Here is a 23,703-nt window from a genome sequence, read left to right as displayed (position 1 = left end):
AGGGGGCTGGGGCCGTTTGTGCGGGTTGGGGGGGGGCGGGGGGAGTATCGGCATCTTGGTGGTTTGAGAGCCCGGGCACAAGCTTAGGGCTCCGAGGGGCCGACATTGGAAGGCGGGAGGTCCGGGTGCATCCTGGGCCTCGCTGTGTGACCTTGGACAAATACCTGCCCCTCTCTGGGCCTCAGCCTCTTTCTTCAATTGTGTGTGGAGGTGATGCGGCCCCCAGTACCATGAAGCTCGCCGGCCTTTCGAGGGGCCGCAGCCCCAGCCTGGGCTGGGAGCAGGTGCACTGGTTTGTAATTGCAGGGAGGGGTTGGGCCGAGCGGGGGCACAGCCGGGTGTGTGTATGTGTCAAAAGTCCATCTCCGCTTGGAATGGGCTTCTGTTATTCTCAGCATCCCGCCCGCTGCACCCCCTCTATTAGAGCCCAGAGAACAGGAAACCCTGATGTGTCAGCCTGGTTCGCACCCTTCCAGAAAACCTGGGGTCGCTGCCATCCGAGTTATGTGAGGGGTGGCTCCCAGTGGGGATGGGTGAGTGTGGTGGGTTCCTAAAATGGGAATATATTCGCCCACCCTCTTCCCTTCTCTGCCCCCACCCCCTTCAGTGAAAGAGCACTTGCTTTTTTTGCCAGCAAAACCTCTTTTCCCCGTTTCCCCCAGGAGATAGTTTGGTGGCTCAGATGAGGGTCCCCTTCCCAGGGCTGCCTTGGGTAGAAGTTAAAAAATACAAGAGAGAGATGCTGCTGCGCTGAGATGGAGGGGGTGGTCAGGGTTGGAGGGATTTTTGGTTTCAGGGTTGGGACATCCTGGTGCTCCCCAGGGAGTCAAAGGAGGGAAACTGGGTATGAGGGTCAGAGAGAGAGAGAGAGAGAGAGAGAGGGAGAGGGAGAGGGAGAGAGAGGAGAAATGGGCTGCTCATCTCCTAGGTGCTGAGCTGGGGTTTGGAGGGGCTGCTGTGCTCTGGGGTAGGGAGATTCCCATGAGATTCTGTGAGCTTTTGACCTTAGGGTTAACCAGGAATAGTTTGGTGTCTCTCCCCCCACCCTTTTTTTCTTCAGCTTTGGTTGTTTGAGTCATTTCTAGAATGGTTAGAGCCTCACTCAGTCCTGTCCAGTGACCTCTGTAGGGGCATACTTGACTGGTATTTAAGATTCTCAGCATTATGGATATATGAGACCAGACCTGGACAGATGTGGGGGCAGTGACTGGACCAAGGGTTAGGCCAATCCCTAGATGCTTTTCTGGTCATATCTTTAGTTTTATCTCATCTTGCTATCACATGTCTCTTGGTCGCTTGACACTCTTTCACCTCTGTGCCTGGTTCTGTGCTGGGCACTGGGTACAGACAAGGGGAATTGGACCTACTTCCCACCAAAGGAGAGTTCAGCCTGGTGGGGGAGAGAGACATAGAATCCAGTGACACTGCTGAGGGATGAGAGAAGTGAAGAGGGCCTTGGGAAACAAGAGCTCAGAGACTTGGACTGCAGGGGGACTAGAAAAGGCTTCCCAGAGGAGGCATTAACCTGGGCATTGAAGGATGAGTCGGAATTTGTCAGGAGAGAAGAGGGGAAGATCTTTTTTGGCAGAGAGGGTGTCACCAAAAAGTGGCCAGCAGGAAAAGCCAACTGCCCAAATTCCTGTAGATTCACCACTGAACAGCCTTTGTCAAGTTTATCGCCACCCCTGCCCCACATAACCTAAGTGTCACAGAAAGGGCTTGAATGTCAGGCTTAGGAGTTTGGACCTTATCTTGAAGGCACTGGGAGCCTTGAGAGTTCTCAGCAGGGGCATAACGGGATGGAGCTTAGCATCTAATGACATTAATCTGATGATGTCTGCAGGGTGGATTGAAGAGACCAGGGAGGGATGAGGAAGCCTGAGTTGGGGCCCAGGGTACTGGGGCGGGGCAGAATATTGCACATACACACATACACACACATACATGGTGCTTTGGTGCTCCACCATGCAGGAACAGAGACCAGTCAATACACATTGGAAATGCAGAGGGACAGATAAGGGATCGAGATTTTCCCGTGTGCTTACTGTGTGCCCTGGGGAGGGTTGAATATTGCTGGAACTCTCAGGCTGTCATGCCAACACAACAGTGAGAGGTATAAACCAAGGGTTTGGAGAGGAGCAGCAGCATTGGCTGGGAAAGGCTAAGGGGTAGGCAGGTGGTCATCTCCCATTTTGGGATTCAGAGGCTGAGAGGTGAAAGAGCACCAACCACAGTGGCTACCATGGAGGGCAGTGGTTGGGCTAGATTCGAAGCCTGGATTCTTCTCCTGCAGGACACACCCTTTTATTGGAGGACAGATTGAGGAAGGGAATGAGGAGATTGGTTGGGAGGATACTGCACTAGTCTAGGCAAGAAGTAAAGAGAGGAGCTAATCTTGGGTTGAGCTGGGGCTTGGGGAGAGACTGGAAACAAAAATTGACAGGACTAATGGATGAAATTCCTGTAGAGTCAGTGAGATCAGGAGTGTGTCTCCTTGTCTCTTTCCCTGACAGTGTCTCACCCCTCAGTGCCAGATGGCCTAGGAGTAGACTCGTGACTGCCCCAGCCTTCATCTTTTTTATACCTTGTCCCAGCCCCAGCAGTGGTAGGTGGAATGGCCCCCATTTTCCAGGTGAGAAGGCTGAGGGGCCTGGCAGGGACTCAACCAAGGTCACCTGGTGATTCTGAAGCAGAGAACTTGGGTCTCATGATCTTAATGCAAGCTCTTTTGAGGGAGGTCATGGCTGCCGTTTGCCACTGTGTTTGGCGTGGGGAAGCTGTCTCTTGGGTCAGAGCCAGAGTCCACAGGCCATCTCTTGGTCCAGTGCCTAGAGGAGTAACTGAACCTCCCCTGAGGAACGCTGGCTGTCTGCTTCTTCCTTCCCAAGGGAAGCTGAGTGCAGGTTCTAATCTCACCCTGCTGAGGCTGTGTTCCTCTTCCTTGGTGATCCTTGGCTTCCCCATTCATGCCATAGGGATAGCAGGCCTTGTCCTGCCTCCTTTCTGTGGCCTGTGATAGGGTCAGGTGAAGTTCAAGCCTCTAAAACCCGTTTGCATGAATGCATCAAAGACATTAATGAGCGAGTTTGTTGGTGACCATAGTGACAGCTGACCTCAGACTGCCTGTGTGGGAGTGGGGGCAGGTAGGCAGGGCTTGCCTAGAGTGACCAGGCCATGGATGATACAGAGGCTGCAGGGCTGGCCTTGGAGATCAGATCCCTCATGGAATGGCTCCACTGACTTAACTCCCAGCTGCCAGGTACAAACCACCTTATGTGGTAGGTATCAGGTAGAACTATATGAAATTGCCAACATCTGATTCTTCACTTTCATGGGGTTCAACCTAATATTATTTATCATTTTCAGAAGAGAAGAGAGGCTCACAATTGGATTTGCTCAAGGTCACACAGTGAGCTGTAGGACTAGAATAAGATTTGCTCAAGGTCACACTAAAATGCAGAACTCATCATTCCTAGTCTGACTTTCTACTTCCAGACCCTTCCCTAGCCCCAGAACTCCATTTCTGCCTGCCCCGGTCCTCTTCCTCCACATATGATGTCAATATCTGATCAATTAGGGTTTCTCCTTGGCTGCCTGAGTACAGACATACCTCAGAGATATTGCGGGTTCTGCTCCAGACCACTGCAATAAAGCAAATTGTAATATTTTTGTTGGTAGAGGGTCTTGCCTTCAGTTTGTAAAATACGCAACATCTGTGAAGTGCAGTAAAGCAAAGTGCAATAAAATGGGTATGCCTCTACCTGAATTACTGGCATCCTGGATTGAAAGCATATTACATACTAAATTCACTAGCCTGGAGGGCAGGGGTAGGGGTTTGTGCGGATGGCCTTTAAAGGAGGTTGGTCACAGTCACTGCTTAGGAAAGAGAGGACCAGGGCTGAAGGGAGACTAGTTTTTAAAGATGCCTTCAAAGGCCTTTTGATTTTGACTTGCCTTGGCACTCTTTGCTAACACCTCTGCCCCTAACATCAGACTGGAGGCTCCTAAGGGCAATGACTGCTTCTGAAGTCAAGAGGACTGACATTTTCTGAGCACTTTCTTATGCGCAGCAGCATGGTATGGACTTTATATTTGTCTTAACAACTCTGCAGGGTGTTAACAGGCTCAGAGAGCATAAATAACCTGAATGGTAAGCAGAATGCATCCCAGATGACTCTGAGGCAGCCAGGCCAGTGTTGGGGAACCACTGACCTGTACCCTGGCTGCACCCGCAGTAATCTCTTCAGAGGCACTCAGACTGCAGTGACTGGCATGGGAGATGCCAGCCACTGAGAAAAAAGCCCCAGTCACTTCCCTGTGGAGCTTGCAGTCTGTTGAGTGAGACAAAGATCTAAATAAATGGGCCCATTGCATTGTAATGCATGTAGTAATAGAGATTTGGTCTTGGCCAAGACCTAGGACAGAGAAGAGAGTGTGTCTCCACAGGGCCTGGCACATAGTCAGGATCCCACAAGAAAAGTTTCTGGCCCCTCTTCTAAAGTTCTGTCTTGTCTTCACACCAACTCCAGGTCTCAAGAATAGAGTAGTGTTTACTGAGTCCCTAAGTTTAGTGAAACACCTACTGTGTGCTAAGCCTTATATCTGGTCCTGCCTACAGTGGAATTATACAAAAAAGCAAAAAAATGGCTTTGCCTTCTCAGAGCTGAAAGTTGGATATTACAAGAGCAAACTGTATCCAGGTGAACCAGCGAGAGAATTGGGAGTCGAAGTGAATCAGTGGGATGAAGGCTTCTAGGAAACAGCTCACATGGAGGGGAAGAGCAGAGGGAAGGCTATTATGGCTCAGGAATAAGGTAGCAGTTTCTCATGCTGTATTCCCCATTTGCTCACTCAACAAATGCCTACTGTGTGCCAGGCACTGGCCTAGGTGCTGGGGATACCACAGTGAACAAAACCTGACATGGTTCCTGCCCTCAGGAATCTATAGGCACACCTCAGAGATATTATGGGTTTGTTTTCAGACCACTGCAATAAAGCAAGTCGTAATCTTTTTGCTGGTGGAGAGTCTTGCCTTCAATTTGTCAAAAACACAACATCTGTGAAGTGCAATAAAGCAAAGCAGCCTCCTCCACTATAGCACACAATATAGTGAAGGAGGCTGACTCCAGTCAAGTAATCAACATAAGTGCCGTAAAGGAGGACCCGTTGCTCTGAAATTAACAGTGGTGTTTGCACCTGGCAGGAAAGCCAGACAAAGCTTCCTCAAGGAAGGTGTAGATCATTTAAGAAAGAGCAAGAAGTTGACTGGGGATAGAGTACAATATGCAGGTGATCTCGGGAAGTCCTGTTGGCCCTCCCTTTCTGGAGGTGTTGTGTGTGTGTGTGTGTGCGCGCGCGCGGGGGCCGGGTCTCATCTCTCCCACAGGATGACTGGCCAAGAATCTGGACAGCAGCTTCTACTTGTCCCAATAGTGGGTGAGGCTACTGGGGAGGCCTGGGGAGAGTGGGTGGGTAAAGGGGTGGGAGGAAGGCGAGGGCTCAGGTGTTTGTGAGATTAAAGATGCTCATCAGCAATAACTACAACTCACTGGGGCTTATTATATGCCAGGCCTTGTGCTTTTCTTCATCAAGACACCTTCTAGCGAGGAAGGTATCCTTGCCCCACCTCACAGATGAGGAAACAGGCCCAGGGAGGTTGAGTTGCGCGCCCCAAGTCTCCGCACGCCGGGAACCTCATGGGGAATTAGACCTGTCTGGCAGAGTGTGACCCGCTCCGTGTCCCCTGCAGCGCGGCCGGCAGCCATGGACAAGATCCTGGAGGCGGTGGTGATGTCGTCGTACCCGGCAAGCGTGAAACAAGGGCTGGTGCGGCGCGTGTTGGAAGCGGCGCGGCAGCCCCTGGAGCGGGAGCAGTGCCTGGCGCTGCTGGCACTGGGCACGCGCCTCTACGTGAGTGGCGCCGACGAGCTGCCGCGCCGCGTGGGCTGCCAGCTGCTGCACGTAGCGGGCCGCCACCACCCCGATGTCTTCGCCGAGTTCTTCAGCGCCCGCCGCGTGCTGCGCCTGCTGCAGGGTGGCGCGGGCCCGCCGGGCCCCCGAGCGCTCGCCTGCGTGCAGCTGGGCCTTCAGCTGTTGCCCGAGGGGCCCGCGGCCGACGAGGTGTTCTCTCTGCTGAGGCGCGAGGTGCTGCGCACTGTGTGTGAGCGCCCCGGGCCCCCCGCCTGCGCGCAGGTGGCCCGGCTGCTGGCGCGACACCCGCGCTGTGTGCCCGACGGCCCGCACCGCCTGCTCTTCTGCCAGCAGCTGGTGCGCTGCCTCGGCCGCTTCCGCTGCCCGGCCGAGGGCGAGGAGGGCGCGGTGGAGTTCCTGGAGCAGGCCCAGCAGGTGAGCGGGCTCCTGGCGCAGCTGTGGCGCGCGCAGCCGGCCGCCATCCTGCCCTGCCTCAAGGAGTTGTTCGCCGTCATCTCCGGCACAGGTGGGTGTGCGCTTTGGCTGGGGTTGGGGCTCGAGGGAGCTCACGTGTGCCAAGGTCCTGGGTGTGCACCAGGGCAGGTGCACATTCTTCTGCTTGGGGTGCCCATGTGCGGTGTGGTATGTGTGTGCCACGGGCGAATGCACATTTAATTAGCATGCCTATGCGAAGCACCTGCTGTGGGTCCTGTCCTGCGATGGGTGCTGGCGCACGGGGAGGAGCAGTCTGCCAGGTGTGGGAAAAGATCATTCTGGCCAGAAGGAGGACCTGGGGGCTGAGCAAGACAACAGGAAGGAGGACATCATGTCCTTTGGGTCAGGTGGGTTTCTAGAAGTGGTGCCTTTTGAGCCAGATCTTGGAGAGGTGGGCAGCACCAGACAGCAGGGGCCAGATGCTCTGGCCAGGCACAGGGAAGGTCTGGAGATGCAGTGGAGCCTGTAGGTGTCAAACTCTGAAATGTAAAATGTTGGCCCTCCATTGAGAACTGGTACTTGAATTATAGTGTAAATGACTGAAATAAGATCTGTGCCTTCCCTGCTTATAGGGCTGTTTAGGAGAAAGGAAGGTAATGGATCTGGCAGCAGGAAGAACCAAGGCTGGGTGTGTAAGGACCTGGGTCCTCATACAATTGGACAACAAATTTTGATGACTAAATGTTCTTTCTCACCTCTAGGCCTTTGTCTGTGTGGTTCCAGATGGAGTGTCCTCCCTCTCCCCAAGTCCATATAGGCCTCCTACCTGCTCTTGCCAACTCCAATGTTACCCCTTCTTAGAGGCCTTGCCTGTACACCCGCAGATGGGGTCAGTGCTTTTTTTGTGTGTGTGCCTAGCGCAGGGCTGGGTTCAGAGCAGTGCCAGTGAAGGTTTGATGAGTGAATGAGTTAAGATTGAATCAGAGGCTGTGATGCTGAGGAGGTGGCCTGGATGTGCTTTTTGCGGAGGCCCAGCCTAGTTCCTTTGGCAGCATGAGAGCATCAGGTGATAGGGGAGGGGAGGGGTACCTCGCTAAGCTTAGCCTTGCTAAGCTCAGCCCAGCCTCCTGTTCCAGAGGAGGAGCCACCGTCTAGTGCCCTGGCCAGCGTGGTCCAGCACCTCCCATTGGAGCTCATGGATGGTGTCGTCCGGAACCTCAGCAATGACGACAGTGTGACGGACTCTCAGATGCTGACTGCCATCAGCAGGTGGGCTGAGGGCCCAGTATTGGTCAGGTCTCTCTCCTTCCCAGAAGCCCCTTCCTCTGGGTGGAGTTGCTGGGCTAGATTTAGTGTTTAAGGGCCCAGGTTCTCATGCTTGTTCATTCATCCATCTGTTCTTGAGCCCTGCTTTGTGCCTGCCCAAGGCTGGATGTAGGAGACACAAAGAGCTCTGCCCTAGTGATGTTCCCAGGCTGGGGACTAGTTGTGAGGCCCTGGGCAGGTCAGTGAACTCTCTGAGCCTCAGTTTCCCCTTCTGTAATAGCAGGTGTGGGTGGTGGTATAAGAAGTCAGGCTTCCATGGGGTCGTATTAGAAGGTTAAATTTTTTACAAAGTGTTTTATGAGTTTGGCAGGTATGATAGGTGGAGTTTGGGTGCTTCTCAGCTCACTGAGCTCTTGCACATCCCTCACCTCATTTAAACATCATGCCTGTGATCTAGCTACACCTGCTTGTCCAGTGATTGCAGAAAATGCCGCCTACCCTCCTGCCTGCAGGCCTTTGGCTCTGCAGACCCCATTCACCTGGCATGCCATCCCCTGCCATTCTTTCCATACTCGTATACAGATCCACTGTCTCCATTGGGCCTCCTGGAGTCCTAGCCTTTAGTGGGTAAGAGTGTGGGTGCTAGAGGTATGCTGCCCGAGTTCAAATCCTGGCTCTACCACATCTGGCCTATGTGACTATGGGCAAGTTACTCAACTTTCTCCATGTTCCAGCTTCCTCATCTATAAAATACAGTATAATTGAACCCATCTTATAGGGTTGTTTTGAGAATTAAATTAGATAAAATCAGATAATATGTGTTAAGTGCCTAGAAGCAGTTATCATCATAGTTACTGTTACTTTGTTTTCACATTGTTTTACCTCTCTATAGTACAGTTTACTGAGTATGAAAACAGTAATAATGACATTTTCTTGGGCACCTACTAGGTGGCAGCTTTATGCTCAGTGCCCACAGACATTATGTTGTGGGAGTCAGGTGGGTTGATACATGTAGGGCAGGTAGAGCAGTGCCTGGTGCAGAGTGAATATTACATAAGTGTTCACTATTATCTTTTAATTCATACAACCCTGTTGTTGGTAGGCATTGTCCCCATTTTACAGAGGAAGAAACTGAGGCTGAGAGAGTGACTTGCTCCAGTTCACAAGCCATGGTTTGCTGGAGCCAGAGCTTCTGGTCCCGGGCGCCAGTGCTCCTCCTGCCATTGGGCCGCAGGGTCCAGGCAGAGGCATTGTGTATGGGGGTAAGGTTTGGGATGCTGAGAGGGCCAGGCTCCCCTCCTACTGGGCTGGGAGTCCCAGTCTCTGCCAGCTGCCTGTGCTGGGCTCATTTGCTTGTTCACCCCAGGGCTGCCCTGTGTAGAGTGAGTTATTGTGGGGCCTCAGGACATTATGACTAGTTCCTGGGCTGCCACCACCCAGACATTTGGGCCTCCCTGGTCCCTGTGTCACTGTCATCCCCTCACCAGGATGATCGACTGGGTGTCCTGGCCCTTGGGGAAGAACATTGACAAGTGGATCATTGCACTGCTGAAGGGCCTGGCTGCAGTTAAGAAGTTCAGCATCTTGATTGAGGTTTCACTCGCCAAAATTGAGAAGGTTGGTGGGCCCCTGTCCTGGCCCCTGTTTGTGCCCTTTCCTGCTAGTGCCTTGCCAGGGCCATTGCAGGCCTGAGAGGCAGAGTACTGGGGCTCCCACCCAAACTCTGTGACTGAGGACAATTCGCTGCCCCTCTCTGAGCCTCAGGTTCCCGTTCTTTCCTCTGACTGCGCATTCAAGCATGTATATGTTACTTTTGGTGTGTCCGTTCATCCATCCACCAGATATCTATCTAACTACCTTGCTGTCCATTTCACCATCTGTCTGTCCATCCACTGGGGTCTGTGAGCACCTCCATGTTCTTGCTCTGGCATGAGTCTGCTGCTTCAACTCCAGGGTCTCTGATCTTCCTCAGGCCTGTGGCTGCACTTGGTCTTGGGTGGCCCAGGCCTTGGGAACTCCTGATGAGGGACTCTCTTCCAGGTTTTCTCCAAGCTTCTGTACCCCATTGTCCGTGGAGCTGCCTTATCTGTCCTCAAGTACATGCTCCTGACGTTCCAGCATTCCCACGAAGCCTTCCACCTGGTAAGGGCCCATCCCTGCTGCGTCCTGGCTGGTCTGGCTGTAGACGAGACAGGCTGTCTCTGTTGGGAGTTAAGGGATCAGAGCTTGAAGCCCAAACCTTTGAAGACCTGGATGTTGGGACTGGAGAATACTTGAGACCCCAATTTATAGATAGAAAACTGAGGCCAGAGAATTTGTATGGCCTTCCCATGGGCCCCTAGTAGAGGGACGAGCCTAGAATGATGACAGCTAACGTTCCCTGGATAACAGCTGTGTGCTGATCTCAGTGCTTTAGCAGTACACATGGTACTTACTTAGCTCCCAGAACAGCCCCAAGAAGGAGGTTCTGTCATTTTCTCCAGTTTTCAGCTGAGGAAACTGAAGTTTAGGGAGGTTAAATCCCTTCCCAGACACATAGCTAGTGAGCAGTATGGGGAGGATTCTAGCCAAGTTGTTCTGACTCCTCACCCAGTGTCCTTTCTGTACCCTGCTGCCTGCCAGCATCCAGGTGGCCTGGCCTCCAGCTCAGGGTCCTTTCTGCTGGCATCAGATCCTCCCTTGGGAAGGGCAGCCTGTGGTCCCGGGGGCTACCTTCCCCTGCCTGCGTTCCGTGGACCTGCAGGTGGGGCAGTAGATTCTGATGGCCCCTGGTCAGGGCAGACGCTTCCTACTTTCCTATATGCTGCCATGAGAGAAGCACAGAACCAGGGGCTAGGGTGCTTGGGGTTGAGTCCCAGCTCTGCTCTTTGCCAGCCATGGTGACCTTGGGCCAGGCACTTACATCTCATAGCCTGAACAGAGATAAACCCCCAGGATGGTGGGAGAGGGTTAGATGAGGTGATATTTGTCAAGAGCCTGCCATGTACTAGGGACTTGATGGATGTTGGTTTCTTTCCACCCCTTTCCTGGGCTCTTTCTCCTAGTTCCTGTGGCCTGACTCTGTCCATCCCTGGGACATTCTGGCCTCACACTTCCAAGGGTTTGAAAGTTAATATTCTGTAGCACAAAGGAAAGAAATAGGCTTTGGACTCAGATCTGATTCAGATACCAGCTCCTCCCATAACCCACGATGAAATCCTCAGAAAATTATACAACCTCTCTACAACTTCTTCATCCAGAAAGTGGGGACAATAATCACAGCCACATAAAATTATTGTGGGGACGAGGTGCTTGACATGTATGTTTGGTGAAAGAATGATGGTATTTGTTCTTAGAGGCGGCCACTCAGGCTCTGTCAGGGCTGTCTAGCAGCTGGCCACGTGGCGGCCCCAGCATCACTCCGGTGGGCACAGAAGCCATAGTCACTCAGGCCTTTGGGCAGGTTAGTTGAGGCTTAATAGCCAGGGCTTGGGCTCAGGCTTCCCCTCAGCTGTGAGGGGGGAATTATTGATCCCATGTTATGGCTGAAGAGACTGAAGCAGGGTGTCCAAGGTCACAGATCTTGTGAGGGGAGTCACCTGCCTGCAGAGGTCATAGCCCCATGTAGGGTAAGGGGGACAGTGGTCAGGTGGGCAAATCTCTTGCCTCAGGGAGCTCTGTGAGTGTTCAGCAGTGAGCAGCATACCGTGTCTCAGGTTGGTAAACGAGCTGAGCCTGACTGCACTCTGCTCCCACAGCTCCTCCCTCACATCCCTCCCATGGTGGCCTCTCTGCTCAAGGAGGACTCCAACTCAGGGAGCAGCTGCCTGGACCAGCTGGCAGAGCTGGTCCACTGCATGGTGTTCCGGTTCCCGGGCTTCCCGGACCTGTATGAGCCCGTCATGGAGGCCATCAAGGTGAGTGACAGTCCCGCACTGCTCCCTCACTCCACTTTGACAAGAGCGTCAGTTGGGCCCTGCTCAGGGCCATGCTTCAGGTTGGTGGCAGCCCCCATCATTTGGTCTGTGGCTGTCTCCCTTCACCACCTCCAGCCCATCCTGTGCTTCAGGCACAACTGAGCCACCTGTCATTCCCCAGACGGGTCCTCCTCTCATGATTGCTCTGAGCCTATTCATATGCCGTTCTCTCTTAATTATAAATCCTTGTTCTTTCTGAATAGCTCCTACATATCTTTTAAGGCTCTGCTTAAGTGTTAACCTCCCTCAGGAAGCCCTCGCTGATAATTCTTAATACCTTCCTGAGGTTGGCCCCCACCAGGCTGGGTCAGGGTCTCTCTGGGCTCCCACAGCCCCAGGGCATTGCTCTGTCACACATTGCTACTGAGTGTGTCTGTGTGTCTGTCTTCCCTACCAGACCGTGAACACTCCAGAGCAGGTATTATTTACAATTATTTACATGACTTTACTGATACCCTACTCTGTGCCAGGTACAGACTGGGAACTGAGGACACAGCCATGAGTCACCTCCATTGAGGAGCTTTTAGCCTGGGATGGAGGTGACAGACTTCTATAAAAGTAGCTCTAATATAAGCAGCTTATGAAACACCTCTGAGGGTCAGGCAGGAGCAGTGAGAACCCAGATGAGGGAAAGACCTCCAGTTAGAGGAAGAAAGGGATTCTGAACTGGGCCGGCTGAGTTGCTAGGACAATAACTAGCATCTGTAGCTGGTGCCACATTTGACAATGTTTTCCCATGTATTTTCTCTTCTGATGCTCACAAGAAGCCTATCAAGCAGATACTATCGTTATTTGTTTCATAGATGAGGAAAATGATGTTTGGTGATTTGTGCAAAGTCACAGAGATAGTGAGAGACACAGCCAGGACTGGGTTTCTTCATACAGAGGGCAAGCCCAAGCATGGGTGAAAGATGTCTAGGTAGGTGAAAAATGTCTAGGTAGGTGGAGGCTCTTTCAAAACCTCTGATCTGACTTCAGTTTTGCAGCGCGGCAGGTAGATAACCTGAAAAGTGTCCCACTACAAAACACCACTTTAAATGCTTTAAAATATAACAAATGTCTTTTTAAGTATATAGCTGAACTTGCAAGAAAGTAAGGGGGAATCCGCAAGAGCAAAAAGAGAAGAGAAAACTGAGTTCCAGGGTGCTAAGAGAGATGATGCTCTTTTGCGCTGGGGTGGGGAGGGAGGGTGGCTAACTTCAGTCACCAAGTGGCTTGAGTTAATGAGGATAGGAGGTGAGGCTTAGGGCCTGTCCCTAGTAGGGAGTTTGCACTAAGAGGCCCACATAAGCCAGGACCCAAGAAAGGCTTAACTGTTAGCAAGAGTTGATCCAGAAAAAATATGCACATGGTCCCAAATAGATGTTTCAGAAACTTTTCTGACTTGGTCTGGACTCTGCTTTGGAAAAAAACTTGCAGTTAGTGGCCTACCCTCATGTTAGTATAAAGGTTCAGATTCATACTATCTTAGGTTTGTGGGACCCCTAAGCTCAGGCACTAACGTTAAAAGTAGTTGTAAACTTGTAATAACCAAGGTTGCCTAGTTGAAACAAAAGAAACAGCTTTCAAACCACAAAGATAAGATTCTACTGAAGATGAGTTTATAATCCAAAAATTACAAAACATTCAAAGAAACAATCCACTGGAGTGAGAGCTGGTAGATGCTACAGACAAAACCTCGGGTGTTTACTTGGCTCTTCTCAGTTTTTTCAACTTAACATGAGAAAGAGTTTAGTAGAGCTCACCTGCAAAAGAAGGGGCTGCCTTGCTAGGTTGTGAGCTGCCTGTCACTGGAGGTGGATGAGCAGAGGAGACAGGGACTTCCACTTATTGGAAGTGACTACTACTGTTTCCTGCTAGATTGTGAGCTTCTGGTGGGCAGGGATACATGTCATTTTGTTCTCTGTTCCCAGTAAATAGTGAGTGAGTGAATGTGACTGTGGTGTGAAGAATGCTATCATGGAGGTGTGAACCAAGAGGAGGGCCCTGCCCTGGGCACTGAGTGAGACCCAGTGTGCACACTGGGGATTGTGGTCTGATCTGGAGGACAAGGTGAGTCTGCCAATATCTGTACCACTAGGTACAGGGAGGTAGTCTTTATAAGACAGGTAGAGATAGTGTGGGGAACCCCATTTGAAAAGATCCTGGAAATACTTAGCAGGGATGGGGAACGTCAGGCCTGTGGGTCGTATATGGCCCGCAAAATCATTTGGCCTGGCCCTGCCAAGGCAACCGCAGGCAGGACTTGAAATTCAATAAATGTAGGACCTTTTTTCATGGCTAATTTTTATTTTATTTTAAATATATCTTTATTGATTTCAGAGAGAGGAAAGGAGAGGGAGAGAGAGAGATAGAAACATCAACGATGAGGGAGTCACCAGTCAAGCCCACAACTCGGGCATGTGCCCTGACCGGGAATCGAACACCCAATCGCCTGGATCCTAGGTCGATGCTCAACCGCTGAGCCACGCCCGGCCGGGCCCATAGCTAATTTTTAAGTTGATAATTTTGTATGGCTCACGAATGATGTTATAAATATCCAAATGGCCCTTAGCAGAAAAAAGTTTCTGACTTAGAGGATAGGGGTTAGACCCTGAGGGATGGGGACTGGCAGAGGGAAAGGTGTAGGGGTAGGCATGTGCAAGTCCAGTTTGACGGTAATGTGTTGGTGGCATGGAGGGGAGACCAGTAAGATCAGCAGAGCAGAGGGCCTGGGCAACCAGGTTGGGTGACTGCTTAATCCAGCAGATCTGGGCTTTTCGGACTTTTCTACTGAAGTACTTGATGTCAGAGGAGGGGACTTACCTCAGGCAGCCTGACACGAGCTCAGAGTTTCTCTAAAATCTCATTTTACTTCAAAGATTCAAGTAATTTCATAATTACATTTGTTTTAACATAAACACATTTCTCCTTGACTATTAGAGAATGTAGCTCCAGGAAGATGTCCTTCTTTTGTCCTGTGGCTTTGAATACCCCTTGGTACAAGCCAGTTTGTACCAAGCAAATCTGCAGGATATTATTGTTTGTAAGATTCTTTCATGTGTGTTCTAGGAATACATCCTTCTTTGTATCTAGGCTCCTTTATAAATAAATTCTGGGAAGTTCTCTTACATATGTATTAGGTTATGGCAGTTTCTGTGGGAGCTGTGGTCATTACTAAGCGAGCCGTGGTTTGTAAATTTCCAGTAAAGTTAGGAGCTTAAGAGTTATTTGGAAGTTCTTGTTTTATTTTCCTAAGAGGACAAAGTTACCTTCTATGGGAAAATGGAATTGGATGTTGTTTTTCTAGTGTGGCTATTTTTGCATCTTCTGTGTGCACGTGTGTGCATGTGTGGGTTTCTGACTACAGTGGTACCTCGGTTTTCGAACATCTCCATTGACGAACATTTTGGTTTATGAACACTGTAAACCCGGACGTAAATGCTTCGGTTTTCGAACATGCCTCTGAAGTCGAACATGCCACATGGCTTCCGCTGAGTGCAAGATCCTGAAGCCTAGCTGTCAGCTGTTCATCCCTCGGTTTTTGAATGTTTCAGAACTCAGAAGGTCTTCCGGAACAGATTACATTTGAAACCCGAGGTACCACTGTATCTGCCTTTTTGTCCCTATTTGTTAGTGCTGTGTGTGGAGTGGGGATTGGATAGGGGAAAATAGGAAGAAGAAAGAACGGACTAAGAGACCATACTGAGCCCATATTTTATTTCACCTCTGGCAGCTCCTACATTTTTTTAAATGATCTGTGAGAGGTGACTGACTAATCTGATAAATTACTGGATAAGTGATCCTGACAAATGACTGAACAGAAGTGTTGAACCAGCGCTTGAGCGGGACCTGCTGCAGTGGCCAGAGGATGTACGCTTGGGAGACAACGTGCTTTCGGTGCTAAGCTGGTTTGAAGCTCTGCAGCCCTGTGTGTATCTAGGGACTGTGCTCAGGATCTGGAAATAAGAGCAGGGCTAGAGGAACTATTAGGAATGTTGCTTTTGTCTCCTAAGTAACTCTACATTATGTTTAGGTATTTTGCTTTAAAATATATCATCATTAGAACCAGTGTTTGGTAGTATTCTTTTAGGTGCGGCTGTTTAATATGTAAAGGATAATAAGTGGGAAAGCTTGCTAATCCTCTGCCTGTGACCAAGGACCCAACCTCAGACCCCCAGGATCCTCCCACCATCCTGACTATAGGATCAAGGTCCAGGTGGGTGGGGGACTAACTCACAAAAGCTGACGGTGAGGCAGGAGCACTACTGTGTGTGAGCACCGTGAGAGTATAGAGTGCCAAAGTGACACCAGGGAGGAGTATCCTCACTTGACAGGTGAGGAAACTGACTCTGAGAGGCTCACTGGCCATGGCCAGATAGCCTGTGAGGACAAGAGGCAGGACTAGGATTGAGGTTCTGACAATGCTGGATCTGGCCTGTGGGCCTGTGTTGTCATTCCTCAGAGTCTCTCATACTCTGGGCTCTTCTAAGAATGTACAGATTCTTCGCTTACTGCCTGTATGTCCCTGGAAAATTCTTTATCTGAGTGTTAGGTTTTTCATCTGTTAAATGGGGATTTTACCACCTTCTTAAGGCAATTTGTGACAGGAAAGATCATGTAGAAGGCCCCTACGTCAAGGTGAGAACCTAGAGTAAGTTTAAAAGCAGGAGGCTATTCATACACATCTCTAGAGCATTTGTGGGGCATTGTGCTTGGGTGGGTGTGGAGTAGGCTGTAGTCCAAGAAGACTTCCCAGAGGGGGTGATATTTTTAGAGCTGACCCTGGTGCCCACTCTCCTGCCGGCTTGTTCCCTCCTCAGGACCTCCATGTTCCCAATGAGGACCGCATCAAGCAGCTACTGGGGCAGGATGCCTGGACCTCACAGAAGAGCGAGCTGGCTGGCTTCTATCCCCGGCTCATGGCCAAATCAGACACGGGCAAGATTGGTTTAATCAATCTGGGCAACACATGCTACGTGAACAGCATCCTTCAGGCCTTGTTCATGGCTTCTGAGTAGGTGCTGCTTTTGAATTCCCTGTCTACCTGCTGCTTCTCTCATTTGTTCTCCCAGGTGGATGGGGATGGGGATGGGGGTTGGACGAGGTGAGTCCTGCTTTGCACTGTTGGCATAGTTCCCTACATGAAGGACAGGCCCGAGGGGCCCAGAGGTCTCCAGGCCACTGCCAAGGCGGTAGGTCAAGACTGGGTGGGAACTGGAGATGGGGCTCCAGGGACTGGGCTGCAGTGGGAAGCGGGGCTGCTCTGCGTTGGTGGGCATCACTGACTTTTCTCCTAGAGTCCATGGGCTGGGTAGTGTCTTCCAGAGTAGGACTCCCCTGGTATTGGCCCCCCTTTCTACCCCCCTTTACTAAAACAAAATTTTATTGTCAGTGGCTTACTTAAAAATCACTCAGGGTTTCAGCCACAGAAGTACACCTCTTTCTTTTCCCCTCTAATTTTCTTTTTTTTGTTGTGTATGTTAAAATACACCTAATATAACATTTACTATCTTTTTTGTTGTTGTTTTTGTTTTTTTTGATATATCTTTATTGATTTCAGAGAGAGGAAAGGAGAGGGAGAGGGAGAGAGAGAGATAGAAACATCAATGATGAGAGAGTCATTGATTGGCCCAAGCCTGCAACCCGGGCATGTGCCCTGACCGGGAATCCAACCCCGATCGCCTGGATCCTAGGTCGATGCTCAACCACTAAGCCACGCCCGGCTGGGCAACATTTACCATCTTAAACATTTTCTGGAAGTTCAGTGGTATAAATACATTCATGTTGTACAGCCATCACCGCCATTCATCTCCATAACTTTTCATTTTGTAAATCTGAAACTCCATACCAGTTAAACAATAACTTCCCCATTTACATTCTCCCCTTCCCCCGGCCACCGTTGTATTTTCTGTCACCAATTTTGTCTCTATTTAAGTACCTCATATAGGTGGAATCGTTCAGTATTTGTCTTTTTGTGATTGGATTATTTCCCTTAGCAGATATGTCTTCAAGGTTCCTCCATAGTGTAGCGTATTGCAGAATTTCTTTCCTTTTAACAGCTAAATAATATTCTATTGTATGTATAAGCCACATTTGGTAATCTATTCATTGGTCAGTGTACACTTGAGTGGCTTCCATGTTTTAGCTGTTGTGAAATGGTGCTATGAACATGGGTGTACAAATACTTCTTTGAGACCCTGCTTTCAGTTCTTTTGAGTATATACCCAGAAGTGGAATTGCTTGGTCAATAATTGTATTTTTAAATTTTGAGGAACCTCCATACTGTTTTCCTTAGTGGCTGCACCATTTTACATTCCCACCGATAGTGCCACATGGTTCCGGTTTCTCCACATCCTTGCCATCACTTATGAACACCTTTTCAGTTTTTACTGGCCATTTGTATATTTTTTTTAGAGAAGTGTCTATTCAAGTCTGTTGCCCATTTTTGAATTGGGTTTTTTTTTGTTGAGTTTTGGAGTTCTCTTTACATTCTGGATTTTAATCTCTTATCAGAGACATGATTTTTCCCCCATTTTGTGGAGATTTTTTTCCTTTTTGCTATTGAAAGAGGTTGCTTTTATTTAATTAATTTATTGTTTATTGAGATATAATTGACATTAACATTAATTTTGGATGTACAACATGATTTGATATATGTGTATTTTACTAAATGATCACCACAGTAAGTCTAGTCCATCACCACACATTGTTACAAATTTTTTTCTTGTGATGGAAACTTTTAAGATTTACTCTTAGCAACTTTGGAGTACACAATACAGTATCATTAACTATCGTCACCATGTTGTACATTACATCCCCAGGACTTACTTATTTTATAAATGGAAGTTTGTACCTTTTGACCTCCTTCACCCATTTTGCCCACTCACCACTGCTCACATCTGGCAACCAACCATTTGTTCTCTGAATCTGAGTTTGGTGGTGGTGTGTTTTTTTTTTGAGATTCCACATATAAATTTGATCAAACAGTATTTGTCTTTTTCCTGTCTGACTTATTTCACATAACAAAATGCCCTCCAGGTTCATTTAATTGTAAAAAATGACAGGATTTCTTTTTTTCTCATGGCTGAATAATATTCCATTATATATATATATTCATTTTGATAGTTTGTCATTGGTGTATAAAAATGTACTAGATTTTTGAATATACACACACTCACACATATATAAACTTTATCCATTCATATCTCAGTGGACACAAGTTGTTTCCATATCTTGGCTATTATAAATACAGCTACAATGAACCTGGGGGGGTGCATATATCTTTTCAAGTTAGTGTTTTTCTTTTCTTTGGATACCCAGAAGTTGAATTGCTAGAACATATGTTAGTTTTATTTTTAATTTTTTGAGGAACATCCATATTGTTTACCATGGTGTCTATACTAATTTACATTCCCACTGACAGTGCACGAGATTCCCTTTTCTCCATATCCTTGCCAGCACATTTCTTGTCTTTTTGATAACAGCCATTCTAGCAGGTATGAGGTGATACCTTATTGTGGTTTTGATTTGCATTTCCCTGATGATAAAGAGCACCTTTACATGTACCTGTTGACCATATGCATGTCTTCTTTGGAAAAATGTCTGTTCAGATCCCCTGCCTATTTTTTTAATCAGATTATTTTTTTGCCATTGAATTATATGGGTTCTTTATGCATTTTGGATATTAACCCCTCATCAGATATATGATTTGGCAAATGTTTTCTCTCATTCATAGGTTGCATTTTCATTTTGTTGATGGTTTTCTTTGCTGTGCAGAAGCTTTTTAGTTTGATGTAGTTCAACTGTTTGTTTTGCCTTTTTGCCTTTGCTTTTGGTGTTAGATTCAAAAACATCATCGCCAGGACCAATGTCAAAGAACTTGTAGCCTATGTTTTCTGATAGGATTTAGATGTTTTCAGGTCTTGCATTCAATTTTTCATTCATTTTGAATTGATATTTGTGTATGGTGTAAGATGGTGGTCCAGTTTCTTTTGTACATAGCTGTTCAGTTTTTCTAACACCATTTATTGGAAAGAATGTCCTTTCCCCACTGAATATTTTTTGCTCTTTTGTTGTAAAATAGCCATATCTTGGCTATTAAAAATACTGCTACAATGAACCTAAGGGTGCATATATCTTTTTAAGTTAGAGTTTTTCTTTTCTTTGGATATCCAGAAGTTTAATTGCTGGAACATATTCATGACCATATATGCATAGGTTTATCTCTGGAGACAATCTATTCTGTTTCACTGATTGGTGTGTATGTTTTTACGCTAATACCAAACTGTTTTGATTACTGTAGCTCTGTAATATAATTTGAAATCAGGAAGCATAACGCCTCCAGCTTTGTTCTTCTTAAGATTGCTTTGGCTATTCAGGGTCTTTTGTGGTTCCATACAAATTTTAGGATTTTTTGCTTTCTATTTCTGTGAGAAATGCCTTTGGAATTTTGATAGGGATTTCATCGAATCTGTAGATTGCTTTGGATAGTATGGGCACTTTAACAATGTTAATTCTTCCTATCCATGAGTACAGTATATCCTTTCATTTATTTGTAGCTTCTTCAGTTTATTTTTTCAATGTCTTAGAGTTTTTCAAGTACAGGTCTATTACCTCCTTTCTAAAATTTATTCCTAGGTATTTTATTTATTTTTTGATGGAATTGTAAATGGGATTGGTCCTTAATTTCTTTTTGACAGTTTGTCTTTGGTGTATAAAAATGCACTAGATTTTTTAATATTAATTTTGTATCCTGCTACTTTACTGAATTCATGTGTCAGTTCTAATAGTTTTTTTTGATAGAGTCTTTAGGGTTTTCTAGTATGTCATTTGCCAATAATGACACTTTTACTTCTTTTTTTCCAATTTGGATGCCTTTATTTCTTTTCCTTGTCTGATTGTTGTGACTAGGACTTCCAATATTATGTTAAATAAAAGTAGTGAAAGTGGACATCCTTTTCTTGTTCCTGATCTTAAGGAAAATGCTTCTAGTTTTTCCCTGTTGAGTATGATGTTAGCTGTGGGTTTGTCATATATGGTTATTATGTTGAGGTATGCTCCCTTTATTCCCACTTTGCTGAGAGTTTTTGTTATAAATGGGTGCTGGATTCCGTGAAATGCTTTTTCTGTACCTAGTAGTATGATTTTTATCCATTTTACTTGTGGTTTATCACATTAATTGATTTGTGGATATTGAACCAACCTTTCATCCAGGAATAAATCCCACTTGATCATGGTGTATGATATTTTTAATGTATTACTTTTTATATCTAGGTGCTTCTACATTGGGTGCATAAATGATTACAAGGGTTATATCCTCTTGTTGGATTGATCCCTTTGTGATTATGAAATGTTCTTTGTCTTTTGTGATAGTCTTTGTTTTAAAGTCTATTTTGTTTGATGTTAGTATTGGTGCCCCAGCTTTTTGTTCATTTCCATTTGCATGAAATGTTTTTCTATCCCTTCACTTTCAGGCTGTGTGTGTCTTTCGATTTGAAGTAGGTCTCTTGCAGGCAACATATGTATGTGTCTTGTATTTTCATCCATTCAGCCACCCTACGTCTTTTGATTGGCTCATTTAGTCCATTTACGCTTAAAGTTAATATTGATAGGTATGTAGTTATTTCCACTTTATTATTCACACTTTTGATCTTTTTGGTTTTTTCTTCTTCTTAAAGAAGTCGCTTTAACATTTCTTGTTATATCAGTTTGGTGGTGATGAACTCCTTTAGCTTTTTCTTGCCTGGGAAGCTTTTTATTTATCCTTTAATTTTAAATGATAGCCTTACTGGGTAGCATGATCTTGGTAATAGATCCTTGATTTTCATCACTTGGAATATTTTGTGCCACTCCCTTCTGGCCTGCAAGGTTTCTGTTGAGAAATCAACTAATAGTCGTGTGGGAGCTTCCTTATAGGTAACTAACTGCTTTTCTCTAGTGGCTTTTAAGATTCACTTTGTCTTTAACCTTTGGCATTTTAATTATGATGTGTCTTGATGTGGGCCTCTTTGGGTTCCTCTTGTTTGGGACTCTGTGCTTCCTGGACTTTTGTTCAGGTTTTCAATCCTTTGTTCTCTCCTTTTCTGGTACCACTATTATGTGAGAGTTGTTTCATTTGGTAAGTTCTCAGAGGTCCCTTAACCTGTCCTCATATTGGTCATGATTCTTTTTTTCTTTTTGTTCTGATTGGGTGTTTTTTACTCCCTTGTCTTCCAAACCACTGATTTGACCCTCTGCTGCAATTAATCTGTCGATTCCCTCTGATGTACTCTTCATTTCAATTATTGCGTCCTTCCTTTGTTTTCTATCTTCATTTTTGTTTCCTATCTCTTTGTTGAAGTTCTCAATGAGTTCATCTACTCTTCCTCTAAGTTCATTGAGCATCTTATAACCAGTATTTGAATTCTGCATCTGGTAGATTGCTTGTCTCCATTTAGTTTAGCTCCTCTTCCAGAGTTTTATCCTATTCTTTCTTTGGGACATATTTCTTTGTCTCCTCATTTTGGCTGATTCCTTGTTCTTGTAGCTATGTATTAAGTAGATCTGTTATATCTCCTGGTGTTGGCAGAGTGGCTTTATGTAGTAGGTGTTCTGTGGGGCCCTGTGGCATAGTCTCCCTGATTACCTGAGCCGGGTGCTCCAGAGGTGACCCTTGTGTGGGTTGTGTGTGCTCTTCTGTTGTAGTTGAGTTTTGATTGCTGTTGGCTGGTCAGAGAGATTTACCCTCAGGCTGATTGGCTGTGAGGAACGGCTGAGCCTACAGCAGATGAGCTGTTGTGCAGAGGCTGATCCCATGGAGTAGGATTCACTTTAGTGGGACTCTGTTGCCTGCTGAGTCTGCCCTTTGGGTGTGTTGTTTGTGGAGATGGTTGGGTGGGGCTCTGGTATGGTCTGAAGCTGGCCACCAGGTGTGTTGGTTTGGGGGCCTCTTGGGGGGTCTCTGGTACAGGCCAAATTCAGCTACTGCTTATGCCTGTTCTAGAGCCACCTGGTAGAAACTACACAGTGATCTGAAGATGGGGCCGGTGCTGGGCTTGGAGGTGCCTCAGAGAGGCTAAATTGTGAACTGAGGCTGGCTGCCACTACTGCTGGATTTGGAGCCACTTAGCAAGAGGAGCAGTGGCAGGGGCCCTGAGAAAGGGCTTTAAGAGCAGACTTCGAGGGCTGAGGTTGGAGCAAGGTCTGCTGCTCTCAGTGGATGTGAACACCATTTCCCAGGGAAGCAGGGCAAAGTGTGTGAGTGGCTGGTGGTAATATTGGCATGGACTCTGGAGCTTGCCAGAGAGATCTAGTCATAGAACCTTGGGACCATAGGATCAAGGACATTCAAATCTTTGAATCCTGGCATCATGGGCTGTGAGAAGTGGAAGGGACAGCAGGGATCACCTCATTGTCCAAGCTGAACTGTTCACCTGCTTCTCCTCCCCTGCCCCGGACTTGAGCTGCAAGTGTCTCTTCTGCCTTTAAGCCTGGAGACTGAGGGTTGTCTGCAATGTGGGCAAGTATAGGCCCCTTTGGCGCCCTCGGCTTACCCCAGTGCTCCTGCTTTGTTTTGAAGTTTCAGACACTGTGTGCTCCGTTTGACTGAGAACAACTCACAGCCCTTGATGACCAAGCTACAGTGGCTCTTTGCTTTCCTGGAGCACAGCCAGGTGAGTGCAGAGGGAGTTGGGGTGTGGTGGAGAGGAGGCTCTGGGCTGACACCCCAGGATCCACCTGCATCTAGCGATAGGCCCCACTTCCTGGTGTAGGAGCCCCAGTCTGGACTGGTCTGGGTTTATGGCCAGAGCCCATGGAGCCAATTCAGTGCCCTTACCTGACAGAAGAGGGGCTGCCTCCTTAAGCCCTCTTCTATGCTGTGCTGCCCACCAGCGATTCAGTCCATTGCTTTGGGTATTGTTTTGTTCACTCCTGTCATTTTTGAGCACTTGCATTGCCAGGTACCCTGAGGACCGTATTTGTTTTGTCCACTGTCTCTGCCCTCATGGAACCCAAAGCCCTCTGCCAGGCATTATGCAAGGCCCCGTGTTGGGGCACGGAGATGAGCGAGCAACAGTCCCTGCTTCATGGAGCTTGTAGGTGGGTGGGGAAGATGAACCTGCAGATAACAGTTTTAGTGCTTGGACAGAGGGAAATGCAGCGTGTTGTGCACATG

The 23,703-nt window shown here is 47.6% G+C and overlaps 1 protein-coding gene across 2 annotated transcripts in view; it reads left to right on the top strand.

The window, feature by feature from the left end:
- Positions 1–23,703, top strand: part of USP35 (ubiquitin specific peptidase 35) — a 43,792-nt gene that overhangs the window by 15,860 nt on the left and 4,229 nt on the right. For both annotated transcript variants that reach the window (XM_081154306.1, XM_081154305.1), the window contains 7 exons: positions 5,750–6,436; positions 7,482–7,614; positions 9,099–9,228; positions 9,652–9,753; positions 11,349–11,507; positions 16,370–16,563; positions 23,107–23,200. In XM_081154306.1, coding sequence (XP_081010432.1) covers positions 5,764–6,436; positions 7,482–7,614; positions 9,099–9,228; positions 9,652–9,753; positions 11,349–11,507; positions 16,370–16,563; positions 23,107–23,200 — 1,485 coding nt within the window. In that variant the 5' untranslated portion in view covers positions 5,750–5,763. The remainder of the gene's footprint in view (positions 1–5,749; positions 6,437–7,481; positions 7,615–9,098; positions 9,229–9,651; positions 9,754–11,348; positions 11,508–16,369; positions 16,564–23,106; positions 23,201–23,703) is intronic.

The sequence above is a fragment of the Miniopterus schreibersii genome (assembly GCF_964146895.1).
Source record: "Miniopterus schreibersii genome assembly, chromosome: 12".
NCBI classification, from domain to species: Eukaryota; Metazoa; Chordata; class Mammalia; order Chiroptera; family Miniopteridae; genus Miniopterus; species Miniopterus schreibersii.
This window is presented reverse-complemented; position numbering and strand designations above follow the sequence as displayed.